This window comes from Urocampus carinirostris, chromosome 10 (assembly GCF_059441175.1).
Source record: "Urocampus carinirostris isolate Australia breed hairy pipefish chromosome 10, RoL_Ucar_1.0, whole genome shotgun sequence".
In the NCBI taxonomy this organism is placed as follows: domain Eukaryota; kingdom Metazoa; phylum Chordata; class Actinopteri; order Syngnathiformes; family Syngnathidae; genus Urocampus; species Urocampus carinirostris.
The window spans coordinates 8321410-8349280 of record NC_142358.1 but is presented as its reverse complement, the minus strand read 5'-3'; the positions used below and the strand labels follow the sequence as shown (position 1 = coordinate 8349280).

Here is a 27871-nt window from a genome sequence, read left to right as displayed (position 1 = left end):
TAAAACCAAAGTAATATTCTTTGGTAATCGTAAGGCAAATCAAAATTTAGAAGTAAAAATGGATGGTGTCACAATAGACATTGTATCAGAAATTAAGTTTTTAGGGGTCATAATAGACAATAAACTAAGTTGGAAAACACACATCAGACACATACAAACAAAGGTATCTAAAAGCATTTCAATAATTAATAAAACCAAAGTTCTTTTACATTATAATGCATTGTATTTATTATATTGTTCTCTCGTTCTGCCATATTTAACATATGGTGCAGAAGTCTGGGGAAATAATTACAAAAGTTCACTACAGCCCCTTTTTATCCTTCAAAAACGTGCAATAAGAACCATACACAGGGTAGGATATCGGGATCATACCAATATTTTATTCATGCAGTCCAATTTATTGAAACTGGATGATTTAATAAAATTTTTCACTTCACAACTGTTATTTAAAGTCAACAAAAACATAGTGCCAGAAAACATACAAAGATTATTCACTCGGAAAGAGGGAAATTATAACTTGAGGGGCTGTGGTGAATTCAAAATCCCAAAGGTGAGAACCACCAGGAGAAGTATGTGTGTGTCTGTGTGTGGAGTCAGACTTTGGAATAATTTGCAAAATGAAATCAAACGATGTCCAAATATCCATGTGTTCAAATTTAAATACAAAAAAGCATTACTGGCGAAATACAGAGATGAAGAAAATGGGATATGAGGGAGACTGGAAATACTGCACTTCAAACCATGGCTAACTTGTTGTTATTGTGCTATTATCACATCAGAACTGTTATAAATATTGTGTTTATTTTTATTGATATTATCACTGGTGCCGCAGTGACATTATGCGCATTATGACGTTGAGGGATGGGTATTGCGAAGATTAGTGTATAAAATATGTGATTATTGTAACTTATAATTATTGATATCTGACCTATGTAATAAGTATATCCATGAGATTTTGTTGTATTGTACACAAGAGGGAGCTATCTATAAAATGTATTTAATAGGGAAGATAAAGGGGTAGGAAAAATAAGCATCTGCTTCTGACTACCCCTTTTCGAACATTTTGTGGGACATTATTTCGTTGTTGACTCATTGTTTTTGTCCTGTTTTTATTTTTATGTTCGAAATAAAATTTTCATTCATTCATTCAAAAACTTCCACTGAGGTTGCAGATCTTATCTCTGGAGGCAGAGCATTCCATTGCACCGGGGCCCGGATGGAGAATTCTCTCGAGCCTGCAGACTTCTTGGGTCTCGGAGTCACAAGTAGACCGGCATTTTCAGACCCGGAGGCTCTGTGCAGGAACATAGGGGGATATCAAATCAGAGAGATTAAAGGGTGCAAGTCCATGCAAACATTTGTATGTTAATAAGAGAACCTTAAAGTCACATCTTAAGTGGACTGGGAGCCAGTGCAAGTTGGCCAATACAGGAGTAATATGCTCAAACTTTTTTGTCTTAGTCAAAAGTCTAGCTGGCGCATTCTGAACCAGCTGCAAACTTTTGATGCTAGACATCGGGAGACCAGAAAGAAATATATTACAGTAATCAAGTCGAGAAGTAATAAATGCATGAATTAAAACCTCTGCATCTGATTGGGACGGCATCAAACGAATCTTCGCAATAATACGGAGGTGATAGAAAGCTATTCTAGTAATATTTTTCACGTGTGACTGAAACGACGGATTAGGATCAAATATAACACCTAGATTTTTGACCGGGTCGCTATGGGTGATATTACATTGGTCTAGGTTCAGGGCAGTGTTTGAAAACAACTCACGACAATGAGCTGGACCAATAATCAACATTTCAGTTTTTTTTGGGTTAAGACGCAAAAAATTACGTGACATCTATCTTTGAATCTTAGTAAGGCAAGCCTCCAGATTTTTACAATTTAACTATCCATTTGTCTCCAGTGGCACATACAGTTGAGTGTCATCTGCATAATGATTACGGAAAACCAACTAAAATAAACTTCAATTTTACCTTTCCTGTGGGGCAGAACAAGAAGTATCTTAGAGGTAAGACCGACGGGTATAAAAGCCCGAACCAGCCTAAATCCGACCGATTCATATGAGGGACTAGGCCTGAAGTATAGCCTAAGCTGCATTTTGCAACCGTGCGTATTTCGGCGCCAAAGTGTGCACTTCAGCACCAAAGTGCCTTCTTCGGCTGATGTATGCGCAGCACCAAAATGCAGCTCAGAAGTGCAGCTTCGGGTTTATTCGGGTCCCTTGAATCAATTGTGAACTTCAGCGCCAAGGCGTGTACTCCAACGCCAAATTACGTATGGTTTTCAGGTGAAGCGCTGAAGTGTGTTACTTCAGAAGATTAACAGTTACTTCAGAATAATCACTTAAATAGAAGTAAAAAGTAGTCATCGAAATAATTACTTGGGTATAAGTAAGTGCATGTTGTGCAGGTCCTCCACAAAGAAAACAACAACACAAAAATATAGCAGATCCTACCCTTAAACCATTGTAATAAGTAAATCTTTGTGAAGTAGGAACCGCGTACATTTTCATCATCTGTGGTATTTTCGGGTTGCAAAGCATTGTGGCACTGCAGTACATAGATGAATGACAAGTGACAACTATGGCTTACTTGCTAAAAAATTCTCATCTACATTGTATCTTGTAACACAGTACGTTTAGCATTAGTAAGGTGCTGTTTTTTTTTTAAACCTTTTTTGAGCCAAGGCACATTTCCTTTATTGAAAAAAAAATCCCGCAATGGGACATCACTAGTCAGTTCCATTGCATCTCTGATAAAAGTAAATCCAAATGAAAGATGGCTTTCGCTAAACCTCACAAACACACATATTGACTAATTCCCCAACGTTACAGTACGGCAATTAATTGCTGTGTGCCGCGGCACAGTGGTTGATAAACACTGGTATGGTGCACAACTCATTGTCTGACTTGCCTTGTTGGAGCCACCTAACTTCATCTTTCTGTCAGTTATTTTGGCCATTACTTCTAGAACATAGGGGAATATGATGAACAGTGTCCTATTTCCATTCCTCCAAAACAAGGCTGAGTGCAGCAAGTTAAAAATGAAAGGTTTTACCATTCCTCATCATCGGGGTAATTTGATGAAATAATGTCACAAGGGCTTCATCGGGCACGAATGAAAATGTCTGCCACCCTGTCCCATGCTTCAGAATTTTGATTCCTGCACCAGGCTTCCTGCAAGTTCTCACCTCATGCTTGAGGTGTCACTGACATTTTATCACTTTAAATTGGCGGGCTGGAGATGCATCATACATATATCCCTGTCGGTTTATCCTCGATTTGCCTATTGAAGCAGAGACCACCATTCAAACTAACCAGATCCCCACTGACTTGACTTTTTAATTGCAAATGATTCCTGGTTCTTTAAGTCTCTTATTTTTCCTATTTCTCTGTTAGTTCCATCACTCAGACAGTTGTTAAGGATGAGATCCCTGACAGTTGGGACGACGACAATGCTGATGATGAGGATGTTGTGCAGCAGCAGCAGCGACTGGAGGACGGCCAAGTCAGAGAGAAACTAAGGAGGAATGACAAAGACTTGGAATTTCTTCTCCAGGAAACAGCCAGAGACGTTTCGCTCGATGAGTCACTGAAGAGAGACCTGCAAAGTAAAATGTCACACTCCAAATACAAGGAGATGCTGGTGAGTTTTTGAGAGCATGTGTTGCTTCTCTCACCTGTATTGTTTTACTCACCTGTATTTATAGATAAATGTGTTATTTTCCTCCTTTTTCTGTACAGATGTTCAGAGAGAAGTTGCCGTCCTACAAGAAGAAAGAGGTTAATTGTAATTTTTTAATTATAAGATGCCTTGAATTTTTGTTGTGTCCATGCTAGGAACCGCGACTGCACATTTCAAATATTTTTATGTGGTAATGTTTAAACACTGAAATCTACAAATCCATTATACTACAATCCCTCATTGATTGCAGTTAATGGGGACCAAAACCAACATTGATATATGAATTAGAACTTTCCACCTACCCTCCACCGCCATTTTCAACATGCGTTTTGCGGGCTCCAGTGTGCAGCAATCGTCAACCGGGGATAATTGGTTGCAGCTGGCTGGGTAAATTTAATTTTAGGCAGTAAAGAACTGGAAAAAACAGCCCCCACGCATGGCACAAATTTGCTCTCTTGGCCCCCTATTGGCAATAGTCAACTGGGGATAATGCATTGCGGCCAAAACAGTGCAGTTATTTTAGGCTTGCCACAATTGCACGCTTCAGCGGCCCTGGCTCACCAAAAGTCAATCGGGCATAATGTATTTCTAGCCATTACTTTGCATATAATTTAAGTCTTGATTAAAGTGCCTTCTGCCGGTTTTTGCACCCAGCAATGCCGGATCAGGGATAATAGATTTTGGCCGCGAGAGTGCACTTGCATGGCGGAAACAATGGCAAAATTTAAGTTGCCAAGCCCAACAAAAATGTTTTTATTTCAATTCATCTTGTCTATCAAATCAAGTTATTTGTTTGGCTCATATTTCATATGACTATATATTTAAAAAAAAAAAAAATATATATATATATATATATATATATATATGTTACCACTTTCACGCATGATATAAATTATTTTGTTTCTCACACCAGCCTGAAAAAGTTCAATTCGTCAGTTCATATTATTTTAATTACTACTGTGTTGGTCATCCTAGAAGGGGGATTACCTCATGTACGGCCCCTTCTCGAAGTTTCCTCATTTTCCTCATGTTGAGGTTTTTGAGTTTTTCCTTGCCCTCATGTAGGTTTTAGATCAGGGTATGGTGTAATAATAGTCTGTTGTTTTCAATAATCTGCGCAGCCCTTTGAGACTCTTTGTGGATAAGGGCTACTGGACTGTCTCAGAAAATAAGAATATTGTGATAAAGTTCTTTATTTTCTGTAATGCAATTAAAAAAACAAAAATGTCATACATTCTGGATTCATTACACATCAACTGAACTATTTCAAGCCTTTTATTATTTGAATATTGCTGAATTTGGCTTACAGCTTAAGAAAACTCAAAAATCCTATCTCAAAATATTAGAATATCATGAAAAAGTATACAAGTAGGCTATTCAACTAATCACCTGAATCATCCAATTAACTCGAAACACCATGCGAGGGTTTCCTGAGCCTTAAAAACACTCAGCTTGGTTCAGTAAACTAAATCACAAGTATGGGGAAGACTGCTGATCTGACTGCTGTCCAGAGGACCATCATTGATACCCTCCTTCAGGAGGGTAAGACACAAAAATAAATTTCTCAAAGAGCGGGCTGTTGACAGAGTGCAGTTTCAAAGCATATCCACAAAAAGTCTGTTGGAAGGGAAAAATGTGGCCGGAAACGCTGCACAACCAAGAGAGATGACCGCAGCCTTAACAAAATTGTGAAGAAGAGCCGCTTCCAGAATTTGGGGGAGCTTCAAAGACAGTGGGCTGAAGCTGGAGTCCAGGTATCAAAAGCCACAGTTCACAGACGTGTCCGGGAAATGGGCTACAATAGCCGTATTCCCATGGTCAAGCCACTTCTGAACTCAGGACAACGGAAGAAGCGTCTGACTTGGGCTATGGAGAAGAAGCACTGGACAGTTGCAGAGTGGTCCAAAGTCCTCTTTTCAGACGAAAGCAAGTTTTGCATTTCATTTGGAAGTCAAGGCGCCAGAGTCTGGAGAAAGGCTGAAGAGGAGCAAAATCCAAGTTGCTTGAAATCCAGTGTGAAGTTCCCACAGTCAGCAATGGTTTGGGGAGCCATGTCAGCTGCTGGTGTTGGTCCACTGTGTTTCATCAAGTCCAGAGTAAATGCAACTGTGTACCAAGAGATTTTAGAGCACTACATGCTTCCATCTGCTGAAAAGCTCTATGGAGATGAGGATTTCATTTTCCAGCATGATCTGGCACCTGCCCACAGTGCCAAAACCACCAGTAACTGGTGCACTGACCATGGCATCACTATCCTTGATTGGCCTGCTAATTCCCCTGACCTGAACCCCATCGAGAATTTGTGGGGTATAGTTAGGAAGAAGATGAAAGACACCAGACCTACAAATGCAAATGAGCTGAAGGCCGCTATCGAAGCATCCTGGGCATCAATAACACCTCAGCAATGCCACAGGCTGATTGCCTCCATGCCACGCCGGATTGATGCAGTAATCCGTGCAAAAGATTCCCAACCAAGTACTAATGGCATCAATGGACATTTTCAAATGTTTGATTTAGTTTTGCTGTTATAAAATTATTTTTTTACTTGGTCTGAGGAAGTATTCTAATATTTTGAGATCGGATTTTTGAGTTTTCTTCAGTTGTAAGCCAAAATCAGCAATATTCAAATAATAAAAGGCTTGAAATAGTTCAGTTGATGTGTAATGAATCCAGAATGTATGACATTTTTGTTTTTTTAATTGCATTACAGAAAATAAAGAACTTTATCACAATATTCTAATTTTCTGAGACAGTCCAGTATACAAGTAAACACGACTTGACTTAAATTAAAATTTAAGAGGGTTGAGTGTTGTGCCTTATTTTGTGAAGGATAAAGAATATATACTGGTGAGTTTTGAGTTTTTTTTTATGTTGCTTAATAGTTAAGTTTAGGTACGGTGTACAGTACAAGGTTGAACAATCAACATCAATAAATGCTAACTGTTAGCATACCAGATCTTCTTTTAGTTTTATGATTAATTGCACATAAACTATGTTGCAGTTCCAAACTCTCAGTTCCATCGCTCCTATTTAGAGGTATTATCTTGGGCACAGGCATTAAATGTCAATCATTAGGTTGGGCCAGGCTGGGCTTGCAGATTTATTTATATTTTTAAATTATCCACTCGTCATGTGTTTTTTCTTTGTGGAAGATCCAGGCAGCATTCACCCTTCCTCCAGGTCTTCTTTAGGCTCAGTCTCTCAAATCAAGTTGATCGGTCGGGTTCAGGCTGGTTAGGGCTGTTATACCCTCGGGTCGGGTCGGGCTGGACTTTTTTGGCTGATCCTACCTCTTATCTGACGCAGTTCTTGTCTTTCTGCTCCATCCAATCTGAAATAATCAGGAACTGGTTGAGTTGATCAACTCCAACCAAGTTCTGGTGGTGAGCGGGGAAACGGGCTGCGGTAAAACAACCCAGGTGACCCAGTTCATCCTCGATGACCACATTAAGCGTGGTATGGGCTCCACATGCCGCGTGGTTTGCACGCAGCCCCGTCGGATCAGCGCCATCTCGGTACGTCCTATCTCACATTATCTCGAGTGGACTTTTTGTCTAATTTACCCGTTGGTGCCTCCGCAGGTTGCTGAGCGCGTGGCCTCTGAGAGGGCGGAAAGGGTTGGTGGGGGAAATTCATGTGGTTACCAAATTCGATTGCAGAGGTAAGGGAATTTTTCATTGGACATGGCACACGCATTCATATTTTCATGATTCAGAATTAATTTGGGTAGGTGATAAGTTTAAAGTAGACCTTCCAAATATGTAGAAGACGTCAATGAAATTTAAACTCGCAAGGAGAACAGGAGTGGACTGTACATAACCCCCCAGAATGCTAATTCCAAATCTATTCTAAAGGCTCTCCTACGCATGGTCCAATATTAAAAACAGAAAAAAACAGACTAAAAATTATCAAGAGGACATTTAAAAGATTTTTTAAATTACACATTTTGATGATGCACAAAACAAGACACAGTATGCGAATTTTCTGCACCGAAAGTCGCTGTTTTGGGTAGTTTGGTCTGTGGTGGGCCTTATATTTGTGAACGTTTTATGTGTGAATTCTTAACACTTATCGGTATCTAGTTTCACTTGTTATATTCACACTAAACCACTCTGGGTCTTTGTTGATCATTTCAACATGATCAGTTGCAATAATGGCACAAAAAATATCCTCCTGTCGAGTTCAATCTGCATGTAGAAAAAAATGCTGTTAAAAAGGCAACAAGACATCAAGCAGTTAGCGGAATTAATGAAATTGACACCAAGGATGAGGATTTTCACGAGTTTTATTTACTAGGTATTTTGAGCGACATAGGTGTTTTTTGTTAAACTTGGTTTTTAATGCTATAGTTATCTGAATAACTCTTAATACGGCACATTCCCAGTTGTGTCATTTAACATAAGCATACCGTTGAGCCTTTTGTTGGCTCTATTTTACTTTTATTTTAAATTATTTAGCATTTAAATAGTAAAGGATGTCTGTTTTTGGTGTAGTATTCTATTCAACAAATTTCCCCTGAAAACTTGTCTTATAGCCCAGTCAGTATCAGAATCGCCTTTTATATTATTGTGTTGCAACAACAAAATTAGGGTCGCACTCCACTTGTGAAAATATACAATATAAAAATTATAAAAAGAAAAATATAAAGACATCACCTCTTATATAAAGTATTCACATATAAAATAAAAAAAACTTTACATAATCTGGATCTGCATTTAAAACTGTTTCAAAACTGGTTTAGTGTGTTTATAGCTGTGGGGACTTATACGTGTTTTCCATCTTTATTATGCATTTGATAGCTGGAGCGACTTATAGTTTGGGACATATGGTAGTTAACCCCTTAACAATCCTGAATAATTTGCCTAAAATCCCTGTCCAAGGCATACCCAAAGTAAACTGAAGGCTGGTCTTGAACTGTTTGAAGAATGTAGACAGTTTTGATCCCTTTTGAAAGGTTACACTCTAAAGTCCTGACCCCCAATTGAAGTAATCACTGCAAGTGCTATTAACATTGAGTAATATAAGTTAGAACACTCAAAAAATAGAAGAGTAAATATTTCACACGGTTGGATCACTGTACTGTTGTGAATTTAACAAGACCATTTTGGGAAGAATCATATTCATTAGAATACTCGGGCACTTTTTTGTTGAGTTTTTATACCGGCTTTATAGTTTTCAGGTAGCTTGTTTTAGACTGATCTTAACGTGTCTGTAATGACATCATTTTGAAATGGTCATCATATCTTGAATCCCATGAGTTTAAGCTTTACAATGATATGTGACTTATTCCATTGACTGGATACATACATACGTCTTTGCTTCTCGGAATTTAAGGGGTTAAAAACAATTTCTATAACTATATAGTTGTGGCCTATACTAATACATGATATTTTATAAAAGTGGCAGAGATCAGAATAACTCTGATAATATGAATTTGCTCACACAGGTTAACCCCCCTAATGTTCAGCCAGCGAGCCGTCGTACTGTCGATAAACAAAGTCGTGTCTTCCCAATGTCACCAGAAACTGAAATACTTATACTGATACATATCATTGGAAAGCTCTAACTCTTAGGATTCAAGATATGATGGCCACTTTAGAATGTACTTATCACATCAACATCACAATCAGTCTGAAACAAGTTACCCGAAAACTATAAAGCCGGCATAGCTCACCCAAAAAGTGCTCTCGTAGTTATCTGATTATAGGATTCCCTGCAAACGTGAACTTGTTATATTGAAGACCTTCCATTGAATCCAACAGTGTTAAATATTTTCTTCAAAACACACTACAATGCTGACAGAAAACAAAATGCCTAAAAGCATTCCTGCATCGTTTGAAGATCCTTTTTGTACTCAGTTTGTTTTCCTCCATAATTCCCCTTTTGAAAGGAACAGACTCATCAGAGTATTTCCAATATGGCTGTCAGCCTCTGACATTTTGATTGACAGCACTCTCGGCCAACTGAAAGCTTTTTTTCATGGTCCTTAGCCGTTGCCAATCTATGAGGGGCTGTATTGAAATAAAGCGTCATGACCTACTTCGGCTTCGGATATCTTTAGCCAGTAATCAACTGATGACATACACATTTGTTAGCCGATGAAATCTGAAAAAAAACATACACGGATATACACTGTGTTTTCAAATTAGAACCTAAAATAAACGTGCGTAACGCCACTCGTGATTCATTTTTCAATCATTGATTGACTTCTGGAAAGAGAACTCAAACATTTGAAACTCTTTCAAAATGTCTAAATAAATGGCCAAATTAAAATACCCAGTTGCAAAGATTTTATTGCCGTAAACTAGACGCTTTTGGAAACTGCTAGACCTGCCATTAGAGAAATGTGTAAAATAAAATGTTTAGTTTTTCAGATTGTGATCAAATTTGACAAGGTACCAGGTAAGGCTTCAGCCTACTGTCTCACTTATTTTCCAGCTAAGATGCCCATGCTACACTCATCTGCAGGCATTTGATTGCAAACAATACCTTCTTTTACTGTGTGTTCCAACTCACTGACTAAATGTTAGTAGTACCTGCTGTGATTTTTTTTTCCAGTTTGACACAAGACCTTAAAGTGTTACTTCTCAAAAGAGACCAAAACTGCCTATTCTCCAAACGGTTTAAGAACAGTATTCAGTTTAATTTGGGTACGTCTTGAATTAGGATTGCTGGCCAATTTTATAGGAACGGTGATGGGTTAAATCCTGAGGTGCACCGATTACAATTTTTTGGTGTTTTTTTTTTCTTGGTTTGCAGATGGCAATATTTAACGCGACTGACACATGTCTATCATGACCGTTTTCTAAGCATGTTGCATTCATATTGAACATTTCGGATTCATTTTTAATCAATACTTGTATTTGGTATGTCATTGCTTTTTCTGCAACGTTATCGTTATTTTTTGCTATCAAACCCTATTCAACTTTTTTTCTTTGGGTTACATTTTTATTTTGTTGGTAGCAGTTGCGCGGTCATGTTTTGAATTTCATTAGCTTGTGCTTAATGCCGATGCTCATTATTGAATTGTTGGACAAAAAAACTGATATAAATTGGATGTGAATGGGGAAGAACAACAATAGCGAAGATGAAAGCTACAACGATCATAATGAACACCAATTGTCAAAAAATAGGAAAATAATGGCCTGCTCTCTTGGATTTCTTTACACATCCCAAAACATCGGAAGTTTTTGCAAGATGTCAAACTTAACTCATGAATATGTAAAATGTATTAGAACCTAATTTGGAAACTACTTTTCTGTTTTGTCTCGTCCCAGCCAGTTACCACGGCGAAAAGGTTCCATCCTGTATTGTACCACGGGCATTATTCTTCAGTGGCTTCGCTCCGACTCGTAAGTCTCCCTTCTCCCAGAATTTATTTTGACTTCAGCTGTTTTTTTCTATGTTTCACTAGCCTTTATAGATTTGTGTTCGCTGTTAATGCCAGACACATCAGTAAGGACCCTCCCCATTCTCTGGCCAAGAAAATAAACACAGTTGAGTCATCCCCGCCCACTCTTCCCCGCATCCAGAGCATCCTCGCTGGAAAGCGAGAGTGCCAACTTTAGTTAGAACATTTTTTACTCATTCCAAATTTGGCACAACTTGACCCCCGTGTGAGTCATTTTGGGGGTTTGCAGTCTGACAAACAGCTGTAGTTTTTTGCAGAGCCTACAGGTTAGTACAATGCATTTGTACCTGTGCTAGATGCAACAAACATTTCTCGAACCCTGATTTAAAATGTACTAAACACAAATGACTTCAGTATTATTCCTCCAACTGGGTCATTGCTTGAGGGCAGGGATGTCAAACTCAATTGCACAAGGGGCCAAAATTCAAAACACACTTAAGGTCGCGGGCCAACCAGGATAAACATTTATTGAACACACTTATACTGAATGTTTTTGGAACATAAATATGGATAAAAACAGACAAGAATATTACATTTAAACCTTAAATCACTTATACAGTATTTACTATTTTGCTGTAAATAAAAATATCTTGTTAAATTATACAACTTAGAACTTAACTTAAACAACTTAACATTAAAATAACATTCAAATTCCTTTGCTCCTATGTCAATGTATACAGTATATTAAAAAAAACTTAAATATCCCAAAAGATTTTGCTCTCCTTAATATACCTCCTGTCAAAGGTAGAACTATGTAAAATGCTGCACAAATTATTTTGTAAACAGGGAGCCTGATGTGCTTACCTTTGGTGCAGACGGAGTAGGGCAAGAGATGGGAGGGAGTGCTTGCACTTTTTGCATAGCTCCACCCATCCCTCCCACTCACCCAATCAAATAACTTTAAGTTCTCTTCCGGTGTTTTGGCGTATTTACATTTTGTTCAGTGGATTCATCAACAAGTATCTGAACATGCAACACAGATTATATAGTGAGCTTTTATATAAAGGATTCTTTAGCGTTGTACAGCCAAAACGAGTTTTTTTGTAAATTGTAGTGAAAACGTGCCCTATATATTCTGAAAAGTACCGTATTTTCCGCACTATAAGGCGCACCTAAAAGTTTTTTCAAAAGCTGACCATGCGCCTTATAATACAGTGCGCCTTATATATGGCTCAATGGTGTGTCGCAAAGTCTTGCAACTAATGCAACAGCCGCCGACTATATTTTTCCCCGAACGTGAAGTAGTCCGCGGTGTATGATGGGATTTATATACCGGCGTTTCATTGGCTAACCAATGTGTTAATCATCATTTGAATCGATCACTATTGGCTAAAGTTATTCGGAGGTAAAGGGGGCGGATCTTTTTTATAATTTACGGGCTTGGATAGGCTAAAGGGACAAAACAAAGCCTGCAATTGGCCGGAAAAGATGAATGTGAATCGCAAATTTGGTTGGTTGTCTACGGCATAGAGAAAGCATGTTTTACTATTCTGTATTTGTAAATATTTTATTCTCCTGGATTAACTACACTCACAGATATAAGAGGACCATGGTTGCCCATTATTATTGAACACAATGACTTCGGTGAGCTACTCCGGCTATATATTTTTCCAGTATCTTGTTTCAGAGTGATATCGATGTTTCTGTGATGGGTCTTTTTTTAAATTAAACTCAATTCCAAGTGTTTATTGTCATATGCACAGTAAAGTTGCGAGCAAAAAGAAAGTAGAAACTAAGGAATGGTTGGCATCTCTGGAATCCCAAGACTTTAACCTTCTGAATGATATTTGGAACGATGCATTTGAGTGACATCGTACGGACACCGCATCCGCACGTGTCTACGACACGTATTTGCTTCTTTGCAAGCTTTCGGAATGTTAAGGGGGTAATACGTTTGACTGAACTATCTGACTTTTTTGTCGACGTTCCCATTGTAGCGCCTTATAATCCGGTGCGCCTTATCTATGGAAGATATAGGACCAAAAACTATTTTTTGGGGGTGCGCCCTATAACCCGGTGCGCCCTATAGTGCAGAAAATACGGTACTGCTTTGTAATTCAGCTTTGGTTTGGCTTTGCGTGTATCTGAACAGGATCATTGGCTTAAGTTTTGAACAAGATGGAGAAAATTTGCATGCAATTAAATTTGTCCCTGGGCCATAGGTACTCATAGAAAGAGCCATATATGGCTTGCGAGCCATAGGTTCCCCGACCCTTGGTATATAGTATAGTATACGTCATATATGAAGGAATAGGTACAGTGAGTAAAACGTCGGAATATGATGTCCAGGGATGAGACGGCGTTGTTCATATTGATGGGCCATTAATAACAATAATGTAAAATGGTCTTGCGGGCTGGATATGATTACACGGCGGGCTGGACGTGGGCCGCGGGCCGGCAGTTTGACACATGTGCTTTAGGGAGTGCCCATACTTTACCTTTATCAGATTAATTTAAAAATGGAGGGATATAGGGTATAATTAATATAATATATAAATATATATATATATATATATATATATATATATTTTTTTTTTATTATAATTATCATCGTTCTAATTTATTTATATTTCATTTTTTACTTTATTTTTTGTTTATGCATTTTCTTTATTTTTTATTTTATACTATATTAATAATAGTTTATAGATTTTATATACATATATATGTATATATATGATTTGTTTATTTATATTTTGTATAGTACTGTAATTTATATATTCAAGTGAATTTATATTGTATTTCTGTATTACAGTTTCATATATTTTATTGTTTTCTATTCAATATTTTGTATACTTAAATATTTTTAATATTTTATATTATTAGAGTATTAAATATATTTTATACATGTATTTTATTTATTGTTTTTTATTCTATATATATTTAAATATTGATACATTTTAAAATATTTAGTTTGGAATTATTATGTTTTATGTTGTTATTACAGTGGAACCACGGTTCTCGACCATAATCCGTTCCAGAGCCCTGTTCGAAAACTGATTTGTTCGATCACCGAAATCATTTTTCCCATTAAAAATAATGTAAATCGTTTTAATCCGTTCCAACACCCTGAATGTTTACCTTGAATGTTTAACGTAAACATAAAGCTAACCCAGGCTAATCGTACGTCCACGTTATCTTAATCTTCCGTACGAAACATGGCGGCGCCCTGCTCGGCGGCGGCCGGATTTGCTCCCGACAGTTTCTCACATTTTGGTCAAAAACCCCAATCTTCGACTCAGTCTATGAGGGCGAACAAAGACAACTCTAACTGCAGATTAATATACGATCGCAGTTTTTTGCTGGATATGCGAACATCCAGAAATCCAGCGCAAATTTCGACGACCACTCTGGAGTGTTTACTTAGCCTCGGAGTGCTACGTCAACAGAAGCCAGAGGCCTACAAAGCAGCGAGTAAAAGTGGCAAGCGGAAGCGCTGTGACCGGGGAAGGAAACGAGGTTGTCGGGCCGGGCTAACGGCTCGGATGAAGGCTAAACCCTTCAAAACGCCTCTACCATCGATTTTCCTATCCAACGTCCGCTCCCTGGACAACAAACTGGACCATCTACAAGTGGAATTCTCATCGAACCGCGAGTTGACGAACTGTTGTGCTTTGATTCTGACGGAGACATGGCTAAACTCATCTATCCCGAATGACGCGGTTAGCATTGTGGGGCTAACTGCTTTCCGCGCTGATAGAAGCGGCGAGCTCACCGGCAAAAGCAAGGGCGGCGGTCTATGCATTTACACAAACAATAAATGGTGCAGAAATGCGAAGATAATCTCGAATCACTGCTCACGAGACATTGAACTTTTGACGGTGATCTGCAGACCGTTTTACTTACCGAGGGAGTTCAGCGCGACCATCATTACGGCCGTGTACGTGCCCCCCAGCGCTAATACGAAGGAGGCAATGGACATTCTCTACCGAACTGTGAGTGAACTGCAGCATGCTTATACTGAGTGCATTTTTATTGCGGCGGGGGACTTTAACCAGGCCAATATGAAAACAGTTCTCCCGCATTTCCATCAGCATGTAAACTTTGCTACAAGAGGTAGGAACACATTAGACCTGGCCTACACAAACATCAAAGGTGCATATAAAGCAGCCCCCCGCCCCCACCTAGGCTCATCAGATCACCTTTCTGTTATGCTAATTCCTGCATACAAGCCCCTGCTTACAAGAGAAAGACCAACAGTGAAGCAGGTGAGGGTGTGGTCTGAGGGGGCTATGGAGGCACTACAAGACTGCTTTGAGTGCACTGATTGGGACATGTTTAAATCGGCTGCCACTTACAACAACAAAATAAATATAGATGAGTACGCCATTTCTGTGTCAGCCTACATCAGTAAATGCGCAGAAGACGTCAGCAATAACAAAACTATATGCACCCGTGCCAATCAGAAGCCCTGGATGACTGCTGAAATACGCAATCAACTAAAAGTACGTAACCTTGCCTTTAGATCTGGTGACAAGGAGGCGCTGTTATCAGCGAGGGCTAACCTGAACCGTGCCATCAGACTAGCAAAGCGAACGTACAGTCAAAAGATTCAGGAACGTTTCCTCAGCACAACCAACACCAGGGATATGTGGAAAGGCATCCAGGCCATCACCAGTTACAAGCCAAACACCACCCCAGTGCAGAACACTAGCATGGACTTTCTGAATGACCTCAACAATTTCTTTGGTAGGTTCGAGGCACAAAACAGCACCCCTGCAGTGAAAGCGGCTCCAAATCAGGACGAAAGAGCACTCCACCTGGACTCATCTGACGTGAGGAAGACCCTGAGAAGGGTCAACACAAGGAAGGCTCCAGGCCCGGACAACATTCCGGGGCGGGTACTTAGGGAGTGCGCTGATCAGCTGGCTTGTGTACTAACAGACATTTTCAACACCTCGCTAGACCAAGCCAAAGTACCATCATGCTTCAAATTTGCCAACATCATCCCAGTGCCAAAGAAAACCCAGATCTTATCACTCAACGATTACCGGCCCGTTGCACTGACTCCTATCATAATGAAGTGCTTCGAGAGACTGGTTAAAGAGCACATCACCTCCAGTCTCCCCTCTTCATTCGACCCCTTTCAGTTTGCCTACAGGACAAACCGCTCCACCAGGGATGCCATCTCCTCTGCGCTTCACCTGAGCCTGACACACCTAGAGGAGAAGAACACCCATGTGCGGATGCTGTTCCTGGACTTCAGTTCAGCATTCAACACCATCATCCCACAACATCTGGTAGACAAAATGGGGCTTCTGGGTTTCAACACCCCCCTGCGGAACTGGCTGCTGGACTTCCTCTGTGACAGACCCCAATCTGTGCGGATAGGTCAGAACAGTTCAGATGTCATCTACCTCAGCACGGGCTCCCCCCAAGGCTGCGTCCTAAGCCCCTTGCTGTTCACCTTGATGACTCACGACTGCGTCCCTAGGTCCGCCACAAACCACATCGTGAAGTATGCTGACGACACAACGGTGGTGGGCCTCATCAGGGATGACAACGACCTGGCCTACAGAGAGGAAGTGGAGCAGTTGGTGGGCTGGTGCAAGGACAACAGCCTGGTCCTGAATGTTGACAAGACTAAAGAGATCATTGTCGACTTTAGGAAAAACCAGCCCAACCATGCCCCACTTTGCATCAACAACAAGGCTGTGGAGGTTGTCAGCAGTATCAAGTTCCTAGGGGTGCACATCACAAACAAACTCACCTGGTCCGTGAACACTGCATCTCTGGTTAAGAGGGCACAGCAGCGCCTGTACTTCCTGCGGAGGATGAGGAGAGCCCACCTGCCCCCACCATCCCTCATCACATTCTACAGGGGCACCATAGAGAGTATCCTGACCAGCTGTATCTCTGTGTGGTGTGGAGGCTGCAGCGCTACCGACTGGGGTAGTGTGAGGAGGGTAACGAGGACAGCGGAGAAAATAATCGGGACTACACTTCCCTCCTTTCAGGACATTGGCCAGAAGCGCTGCTTATCCCATGCTAAGAACATTACCGGGGACCCCTCTCACCCCCATCATGGACTATTCACTCTGCTAGCCTCTGGGAAGAGGTACTGCAGTGTGCGGTGCAGGACCACCAGGCTCCGCAATAGTCTAGTCCCCCTGGCCATTAGACTGTTAAATGGTCAATCTAACATATAGTTAACTTAAATCTAAACGGCTGCTAATTTGACTTTTGCACTAGTGGCAGTTTTTTTTTATAGCTTGCCACTCCTTGCACATTTGATCTCTGCACTATTGTTACTTACAGTGTTATTACTTACAGTGTTATTGTTTACAATATAATGGTACTGTGTACCTGACTTGTTAACCTGACTGCCCATCTTGCACATCTGGTTAGCGTCTCTTCTTGCACTATCGGCACTATGGTAAATAACACAATACAGCTTTATTTATATCTGTACACTGAAGGACACTGAGGGAAACTGTGGGAGTCAGATCCATCGACATTTCGTTCTGTATACACGTGTACTAGAATGACAATAAAGTAGATCTGAATCTGAATCTGAATCTGAAAGATTACGCTAACATAAACGTGTAAAAATAAAAAAATCAGGTCGTTTACAAGTCATTTAGCACCCAGGTCTCCACAACAAGTGGTGAGCGGTTCATTGGAAAGGGGGCTCCGTTCCAACACCCTAAAAGTTGGGCTCCGTTCCAACACTCACATAAAGCTAACCCAGGCTAATCGTACGTTCGCGTTGTCGTAATCTTCCGTACGAAAGATTACGCTAACATGAACGTGTAAAAATTAAAAAAAAGGACAAAGAAAAGAATTATGGATAGGATTTCTTACCTTTGTGGTGGTCAGCAGAAGGCGCAGGTGGACGGCCGTTGCTTGCTTATACAGGGATCAGAATTTTCCGCGGATTTCCGCTGTTTTTGAACCCCAAAGGTCATTCCCGTAAATCGTCTAGGGGGTGAAGTATGATACGTGACTGTTTCGTCACCCCAAGTTAGCATTTAGACCATTGGTCGATAGTTTCGCTGATAACCAATCAGCGGAGCTTTTGTTCAGAGCATTGGCTTTCTCAAACATGGCGCTCCTTCCGGTCTTTTCAAACGGTGAAATGAGTGTTTGAAAAATTAAATATGAAAATACTAAGAAAAGAAGACAAGGCTTTTGTCTCCGAGATTGATAAAGGAATCAAGAATAAATTTAAGTGGTCATGGCTGGAGAAGACTGTCACAGTAAACGTTAAAATCGGCGCAAAGATCGAGGAAGTTACAGAAACTTTGAGCCAGTTCATCGCAAAGTGTGATGTTCCAGGGAAAGCAAAGTGTCTATACTGTGTCGATCTGATCAATTATGGTACGCGAGGTTGTGTGGCACGGATCGATCATGCTAAAATGAACAAGCACAAAGCAAAAATAGCTTGCCGGCGATCAAATTATGCACTCGGATCCGCATTTAAAATCAGCAGTGAAACTAACAGTAACACCACCGGTTCAACATTATTGGCCGTTCCAAATCCTTCCACTTCAAATACTAGCAGCAGTCAACCACTGGTTCCCCTGTGTGACAGAAAATCCCAATCTGAGGTATTTATAAATCTTTTTATTTATGAAATGATTTTATCTTTTGTGTTTATACAATATTTAGAACAGGATAAACAAAATTTTAAATTTGTTATAAACATGATTAAAATAAATTATTTTGTATCATCATGCTCATGTTCAATATTACAAATGCTTTTAATGTCAATATATTATTTTTTTTTTAATTTATATATATATATATATATATATATATATATATATATATATATATATAAAATACATGGTTTCTGTTTTGTTGGACCCTGGCTATTTCAGCTGAAAATGAAAATCTCCATTCTGATCCCTGCTTATAGCACTCACTCCCTTAGCCACATCACTAGATTTCACAGCCTCCTTATTCTTAAGTATCGTACTGATCGTAGATTTAGCCATGCTGTATTCTCTAGCAAGATCAGACACTCGCACACCTCCTTCATATTTTGCTATTATTTTTTTCTCAAATGCAATAGTTGTACGCACTACTTTTCCTTTTTCACCTGTAGCAACTTTGTTGCTTGCACTGACTTTCTTAGGAGGCATAATAAGGGGCTAAAACACCCGTACGCCGCTCAGCATCGCACCTAGCGTATGCACTCACGCATTGCCGGCGTTCGAACTCCGATTTTTTGACCGAACATCGAAGCAAGAATTTCTCGAAATTTTTGGTCGGACTCCGAGTTATTCGAACTGAGAGGCGTTCAAAAACCGAGGTCCCACTGTATATATTTATAGAAACTCTAATAGCTTTTAACAACGTTTTACAAAAATGCTCATTTAATGAAAAAGTCATTTTAAAAAGATTGCAAACTGCTGTCAATTATCCAGTTTTAGTGATTACGTTACAAAATCTATTAAAGTATGTAAAACATTTTTAGGATTAAGTATAATTTATTTAATGTATGCTGCGAACTGCCAAAAACATGGCCTGCAGGCCATATATCTCTGTACAAATGTATTTGTTTACCTTCAAAATTCTTCTTGTAAATATCTGATTTAAAATACTTTGCCATTTTTTACAAGTAGTACCTTAAGAATACAACAATCAAAATGAATTGATTTATAATCTTTTGCATGCTGGTAATGCATGAAATAATTGTATCCAAACCTCATGCATGGAAAAATTGCCAACTGTGCAAATAATGAGAAAAAAACTTTTTGTTTGCCTCCTGGACAGGCAGTTATCGAGCATCAGTCATTTAGTTCTTGATGAGATCCATGAAAGGAGCCTGCAGTCAGACGTTTTGCTCACCATCGTCAAGGACCTCCTCAACGTGCGTCACGACCTCAAGGTCATCTTGATGAGTGCCACACTCAATGCAGAAAAATTCTCCAAGTACTTTGGTATTTGCTCCCTTAATGAAAAGACTCATCTCTCAGCATCTACCATCCGAATGTTTTCAATAATTGACATGCTTTTTTGTGTGGTGTCCTCCAGACCGTTGCCCCATGATTCACATCCCGGGCTTGACCTTCCCAGTGGAGGAGTTCCTCCTTGAGGACATAGTGGAAATGATAAAGTACAATTTATTAATACATCACTGTGACACTGTTGAACCTGTTTGATTAGTGTTTATCCCTCTTTTTTTAGATACCGCCCCAAAAACCAGGACAGACGACCCGCCTGGATGAGAGGCTTCTGGCAGGGTCGTCAGTCCAGACCCGAGAAAGAAGAGAAAGAAGCTGAGTACAAGGAGAGTTGGCCTTGTTTTGCGCGCACACTCCAGTCTAAGTAGGTCACTAAATGTGAATTCTAACCAAAAAGCTGTATCACACTGTGGATTTAAATTTGGGATATTTATTGTCACTGTCAAAGAGAGCAACGATACTTCATTTGGACCATGTCAAAGTACAGAGAGGAAGAAATTGGGGCTGAATGATATTTAAAAATCATGATGATGATGATGGTGGTGGTGATGAAGTGACTGCATCCACAGAAGATAAAAGACTAAATAAGGGGTGGGACCAAATAAGCATATCTGCTACCCACTCCCCTCTCGTGCTATCTTTTGTTACCTTCCTTTGTGCGATTTATTTTGGTCTACTTTTTTTATAGATAAAAAAGATAAAGAAGTATGGTTTATTGCATTTATTTATTGCTATTATTATTTTCCTAGTGTCTTATAATATGAACCTATGTAAAAACAGTATGTACATTTGTGAGCTTTGTTATATGTAAATACACAGAAGAGCTAACTGAGAAACAATTATTAATATAGTCGCAGGAGTAGGGTGAAATAAGCATATAATTCTTCCTACTCGGACATGTTATGCTAACATAATTTGTTTTGATTTTGTTAGAAATAACATTTCATTCATTAATTAATTCATCGTTCCTCAAGGATTAAAGGACATTTCAGCGCCCTGACATTGACGCGGATGAAACGGAAAGGAAAGTTTAGTGTTTTTGATAAAGCCTTCATACCTGTTTACCATATCAACCTGAGAACGCTTGATCTCGGGAAGCTAAGTAGGGTTGGGCTTGGTTAGTACTTGGATCGAAGACTGCCTGGGAATAGCAGATGCTGTATATCGGTCATTTGAAGCACACTCTGCTGTGACGGCACTGACTAGAAAAGTAAAATGCAGCACACAATGCACAATGAAAATCCACTAAGTAATGTAACCGCACTAAAGCAAGGGATTACTGTAACTATTTTTTTTTTGTCACATGTGTTCAACAGATACTCTGACAGCACCATCGCCACTCTTGAGCTGTTGGACGCAGATGACAAGATCGATTTGGACCTTATACTGGCGCTCATCCGCCATATAGTGCTCAATGAAAAGGTGTGCTTTCCTTATAGGACTTCATTTGGTACACCCGCACGGTGCAATTGGATCAAGTGCAAAAATTGAGAATTCTCTTTAGCAGCGTCCAACCGCATGGTATGTGTGAAGGTTGAGCAGATGGAAGAACAGCAGGGTTAGCATCAAGCACTCAGTGACATAAGATCTGAGGAAATGACATGGCGACTGGGCAGCGGATCGGCGCTAATGAGCCGTTGCACAGATGCTCTCCGACTGCGTCTTCGCTACTTACTATTTCTCAATTCTGAGGTCCATATTCGTCTTGCAAAGATTTTAGTTGATCTGTTGTAGACCCCCAGGATACGACATTGATCGGTTCTGAAGTGGGGATCGTAAGGTGAATGTGTTGTATGGTGGAGGATATAAACCTATTGTTATAAGTTAATGCCTTTCAAACCCCCAGTACTCCTGTAAAAACATTCAAATTAAAACTGATTTGAAAAACTTCAAATTGCGAGAATCGTGATTCCCTTTCAAAACTTAGCTACTTAAATGTTAATAGTGGAGTTCCTTCATTCTGGTTCCTGAAGCTTGACAAATTCTGCTTTGTTCTCGCAATCTTATACTGGCCTTTTTATTTAGCTTCTTCTACAAGCCGCGAAAGTTAGCCACTAACACACACTCAGGCATCTGGTTCTTCTCCACTAACAACCCCCCGCCCTGTTTCCTTCACTAGCGACTCATGATAGTCACTTGGCTGCAGACTGGCTCGCCGGTGGCTCCTTCCACAGCTGAGCCCTGCATGTGATGCTCACAGAATCTTGTCATCAAGGCATCTTTCACTTTTTACCCCCACTCTTTTCTTCTTTAACCAATACTATTAGACTGTCATCGTTATACATATCGAATATATACATATTAAAAATGTGTAACAAAATAGTATTTAGGAAGTACTTCTTTTATATAGTATGTGTGTGTATGGTTAACTCCATAATGTATATATGTAAAGACAAAATTAAATTGTGTTCTTGGGTAGACGTGACTTGGTACAGGGGAGTGAGTGGGTGGATGCAGACACTGATGTCTGATTAAAATTAAACCTTACAATTGGGAAGATTGTTATTCCCTTATGGCAGTTGTTTACTGCCATATTCTTTAGCGAGGGTAACAATGTGTGTGCTTATCTCAAAGCTTTGTTTCCATGTTTATCACCTTCTTGCCTCTCCCATCATCCTTACTTTAAGTCTTGGGACCCATAGCTCAACAAATTAAAGTATGTTAAATTATATTCTGAAGAGAGAGAAAAACTAGAGTCGTGGCATTTAGTTCAGTCATCAGCTTATCTGCATCTTCACGATGTGGTGATGCAAACCAATAGCAGAGCAGCATTTTATACAAGGGTGGAACAATAGTGGACAAGAATCTTCAAGATGTATGATACACGTAACTCGCACAGTCATACACACAATCACTGAAGAGTTAGAATTATGTATGTTTTTGGTCATGTGAAATAATTTGTTGTTGTATGGCGGGGAACATGCTGTAATAAGGGCATCGTTTTCCACATTGCAATGTGAGAATATCGTAAGCTTGTGCTGCTGTAAAATTGTGCTCCACTGTAACATCATTTTCGTTAGGACGATGAATTTTTGTTCACTGGTGTGATTGCTTTTAGTTGGAGAATTCAAGACCTGCATGTTTTTAGTCTTTGTATGGATTGTCTGTAAATTACAGGTCTAAACTATTAAGTGCATGATTACATATATATATATATATATATATATATATATATATATGATACATAGAACCAAAAACTGTTCTTCATAAACATCAGTCTGTTCCTTGGGATTTTTTGACCACTGAGTTAAAAAGCAGGACAATGAGACAGAAGTGTTTAACACACAGAGACTGGAGCCATTATAATTTCTCTGAAAAAAAAGAGTTGAGTCCGTCAGTCACAGTGAGGATCAGCCAGCCGAGTCGCCGATTAACTGTGACATATGTCAGAAAGTCAAAGGAAAGAAAGTGATCTGCCCTGTCAAAATCTTCAATACAGGATCCGGCCAACTGTGCTGGGTGAGTGGCTAATTATGATTCTGGCGCGCCCTGATTAGACACTTAAGCCATGAACATTTGGGTGAAATTGTAAGTAATAATAAGTCTCCTTGACAGTGATTATTGGAGACACTGTAGACTGATACCAAACATTATCTGGCAAGCTAAAATGTTTCTGGTGAGTTATTTCCGCACAATTTAATATCATCCCGACAGTATTTTTTCTTTCCTGTGAAAGCGGTGCTTTGAAATAATGAAAAAGCATCAATCAGAGAATACAAATTGATCCGTTGAAGTTTTCTCATTGCAGCAAATTTGGCTTGTATAATAACTTGTTTATAAGAAATTTTGAGCTCATAGTGCCACGGTTTAATATGATTTGAGATTTTCTTCACTTAAACTTTATTGTTTATTGCCTTATAATTTTTTTTTTGTCTGTTAGGAAGGAGCAATCTTGGTCTTCCTACCAGGCTGGGACAACATAAGCAAACTCAATGACCTGCTGATGGCACAGCAAATGTTTAGATCTGGTAAGCCCACACTGCAGATGCATGTCATTATTAAACATCTCGAGAGTAAGCCAGTTAGATCAGCTCTAACCAACTCCAGCTTTTTTTCAGTCGCTCCTGGTTTATCTTGCTTGCTCAGTATTTTGTTGTCACTGGCAAGGACTAATACCAGCTTTCATGTCCCGCCACTGACTGGAATTTATTCTTTGCTACGCAACAAAATATGGAAGTAGGCTTCCAAATTTTGCCAAAGTGTATCCGTAGTGTGTCTTCTTTAAATGCAGCTGATTAAGCTCCATTCAAAGACACAACAACCTCTCCTGGTGAATTATTATACACTGTCACTTTAAGTGAAAAATATAACATAATTTGCTCTAACATTTGCTATCAATACATAACTTATAGCTCAGTTTATGTCTTTATTTTTTTCCATCGAGTTTAAATGTGTCTCAACAGCTTTATCTGTTACCAACCCATTTTCCCAAATGTGTTGTCTAGAGAGATGTGCTCAACAAGCTATAAAGCGTGATTGATTTTATCCATCACAGAGGTCTGTCTGAAGGTTGCCGCCCGGAGGCCATTTAGTGGTCCGAATTATATTGTGCACCCTTACTTGCCATCAAATTTTATTTTATTCTGGCCCACACCTTTTCTTCCTCCGGCATTTGCGTGTTTTCTCCTCACTTATGGATTAGCACAGCTCAGGCTAATGACAGCTTTCGGCGAAACATAATTTTGAGCTGACATGGAATGAAAGGAATATCTTGTCAATGAGTCTGCAGCGAATTTGTCTTTTTTAAAACCTGCAATGGAGATAGAGGTTAATGAGAAAAAGGGCCAATTAAAAACCGGAAAAAAAAGAACCTGTTTTGTCATGGCTTGAGTCAACGGCGCAGATTTTTGGTTTGTATTTTTGCAGATCGTTTTGTCATCATCCCACTGCACTCACTAATGCCGACAGTCAACCAAACACAGGTAAGCAATTGAAAAGTCTCAGACAAACGCTCGGTCTGATTTTTAACCGCAATCCAGTCTCATTGTCTGCTCCTCCCAGGTGTTCAAACGTCCTCCACCTGGCGTGAGGAAGATTGTGATTGCCACCAACATAGCTGAGACCAGGTAAGTGGAAAATGTTTATTTGTTTGTGGAGAGTTGTATGGATTTCAGTCGTGGGTCTACAAAGCACTGATAATTAAGAACGTGAAGGTGGCTGACTAACTGGAGACTAATACTAATTCGCAAATTAAAGAAAGTCCACATTCTCAATCACATCTCTAAAAGTAGCTGCTAAATTCCCTGCGGTGCAACTTACACCGCCTTTGTCAAAGATTTTATATATAAGACTGTCGCCGAAAAAAAGAATAATATAATAAAGTTCATAATGTTTTCATTAAGCAATTAGAAAACAAAAATGTCATACATTTTGGAATCATAGCAAATCAACTCAAATATTGCAAGGATTTTTGGTTTTAATATTGGTGATTATAGCAAAAACTCAAATGTCCAATCTCAAGATGTTAGTATATCATGAAAAAAATACCCTAGTAACCTGTAAGCCATAATCAGCAGTATTAAAATGATAAAAGGCAAGCAATATATCGGTTGATCTGTATTGAATCCAAAATGCATGACATTTTTGTAAATTGCATTACAGAAAATAGAGAACTTTATCACAATGTTTCAATTTTCAGTCCACTAATGGTATTTGAGAACCACTGAGCTAGTGTGTCGATTTTTTTAACCCTATTGTAGCCCAACTCAGAGTCAAAACTAAGGATTTTCGAACATTTGCGCTGAAGTGGTTTCCTGTTTTCGGTAAGATGAGGTAGTGTGCAATGCAGCACCTTCCACATCTGGAAATCAAGCTTGAGTGAGTGTTTGTTGTTTTTATTTTGGATTGAACAAAGCCTGACAACCTTTTGTCGAGTCCCTATTAATATTCGAGTACAATTCTGAGTCAAAACGAAGCATTTTTATTTTCTCTTAAGTAGTTTCCCGTCTATTTTTTTTTCTTCAGCATCACTATCGACGATGTTGTTTTTGTGATCGATGGAGGCAAGATCAAAGAAACCAACTTCGACACCGACAACAATATTAGCACCATGATGGCTGAGTGGGTCAGCTTGGCCAATGCCAAGCAGAGGAAAGGGCGAGCTGGCAGGTGCGTCTGTGTTTGCCCTTCTTACTCATTTTTGGGTCTATAGTACCTCAGTGATTTTACGTCGTGCCAATTTTCCTTTTATCATTCCCTTTTCTGGCCCAAACATCACAAAACAATGTTTTGCTTTGGCTGGAGCAAATTACAGAACACATTTTCAGGCTATTGAATCTCAATTAAGCTGGGGTTTTTTTCGGTCCTCCTTCTCTGACATATTTTCCCTCCCCTGTCTGCTTGGCATGCTTAGAGTGTGCCCAGGAAAGTGCTATCATCTGTACAACGGTCTCCGAGCCAGCCTCCTGGATGCTTACCAATTGCCAGAGATCATGCGAACTCCGCTGGAGGAGCTGTGCCTGCAGATCAAGGTCTGATTGCTGGTAACATGCTGTCCAATCACAGGCTGCAATCAGTAGTTTGGTCCTTTTTTTCCCTAGCTTAGCTGTTCTCATTCACATATATCCACTATTGGTGTGATGTCCAATAGTTTCCTGCTAGATCAACTAGAGATGCACAATAATTGTTTTTTTCCTACTGATACTAATAATTGATCCCTGGAGGCTCATACAGATTATTTATTCTCTTATTTCTTCTCTTCAATTCAGAAAAAAATGCACTCAAAATCTGATTAAAGGTCTTATAGCGGCGCATCATTGCAGTGATGATTTGCATACAAATCGTTCAAATATGCACACTAAAATTCTTATAACGTGGGACCTAGCTACTTCGCCGTTCGACGTCCGTGGCTTCAGAGCTTCGCGGTCTGTAATGGTTAAAAAAAAAATTGGGGGGGGTTGTGTCGCGGCGGGGGTCACTCCCGGGCCACGCGACAGAGCGAGTTCAGCAGACGCGGCGTCACACGGCGCGACGCGAGAAAAGGCGGCGGGCGTGATCGGGCTATCCCCGTAACTGGGGGAGCCCGCTCGTCCGATGACCCCAGGAGCGTGGCGCGACGACAGGCGGCCGTCCGCGCGGGACCCCCGTAACTGTGTCGGTGTCGTGCGTATTGCGCCCGAAAGTACCCGCGCCGCGGGTTAAGGGCTCGCTCGCGGGAGCGACCGAACGGCACCCGCGGTGCGGCGCAAATAAAAACCCTGTCGTGTATTTGTCTCCGATCGTCCCGGGCGGACGTAAAATCGCCCAGCTGTACGACTCTTATGATGAAGAACGCAGCTAGCTGCGAGAACTTATGTGATTTGCAGCTGCGATTGGCTGGCAACCAGTTCAGGGTGTCCACTGCCCGGTGATGGCTGGGATGGGCTCCAGCCCCCCCCGCGACCCTATTAAGGCTAAGCAGTGCAGATAATGAGATGAGATTATTATTATTATTTTTTTTTTTTTTTTTTTTTGAAGGGGCGCAGATTTTCACTTTTAGCGGGTGGTTTTGGTCCCTATTAACCGCGATAACCGAGGTCCCACTGTATTTCTAGCAAAGAAAATTAACACAATATCTTATTCAAGACACTCATTTGCCCCTTCTCCATATTTGATATTGATATTTTATATTTTATATATATATTTCCCACATTCCTGCGCGCGGCAGCCAGCAAAGCACATTTTTGCCGTTATTTCTGCCTAAAATGAACTGCGGCCGTGATTCCCAAATACATAGTGCTGCGAGCAAGTACCAGCACAAATCACTTGTCAGGAGGTGTGCCGTTTTAACGCACATTAAATGTGAAATGCATATTTGTGGCCGCAATCCATTATTCCCGGTTAAATATTGAGAGCACTGGGCTGGCAGAGTGCATTAT

The 27871-nt window shown here is 40.0% G+C and overlaps 1 protein-coding gene across 1 annotated transcript in view; it reads left to right on the top strand.

The window, feature by feature from the left end:
* dhx36 (DEAH (Asp-Glu-Ala-His) box polypeptide 36) overlaps positions 1–27871 on the top strand; it is a 53926-nt gene that overhangs the window by 5938 nt on the left and 20117 nt on the right. The window contains exons 4-17 of the mRNA XM_088345261.1: positions 3410–3656; positions 3755–3793; positions 7040–7210; positions 7277–7356; positions 10973–11047; positions 19825–19991; positions 20086–20167; positions 20239–20379; positions 21332–21437; positions 23896–23983; positions 24882–24937; positions 25017–25081; positions 25980–26123; positions 26368–26485. Of these exons, the coding sequence (XP_088201387.1) occupies positions 3410–3656; positions 3755–3793; positions 7040–7210; positions 7277–7356; positions 10973–11047; positions 19825–19991; positions 20086–20167; positions 20239–20379; positions 21332–21437; positions 23896–23983; positions 24882–24937; positions 25017–25081; positions 25980–26123; positions 26368–26485 (1579 nt within the window). The remainder of the gene's footprint in view (positions 1–3409; positions 3657–3754; positions 3794–7039; positions 7211–7276; positions 7357–10972; positions 11048–19824; positions 19992–20085; positions 20168–20238; positions 20380–21331; positions 21438–23895; positions 23984–24881; positions 24938–25016; positions 25082–25979; positions 26124–26367; positions 26486–27871) is intronic.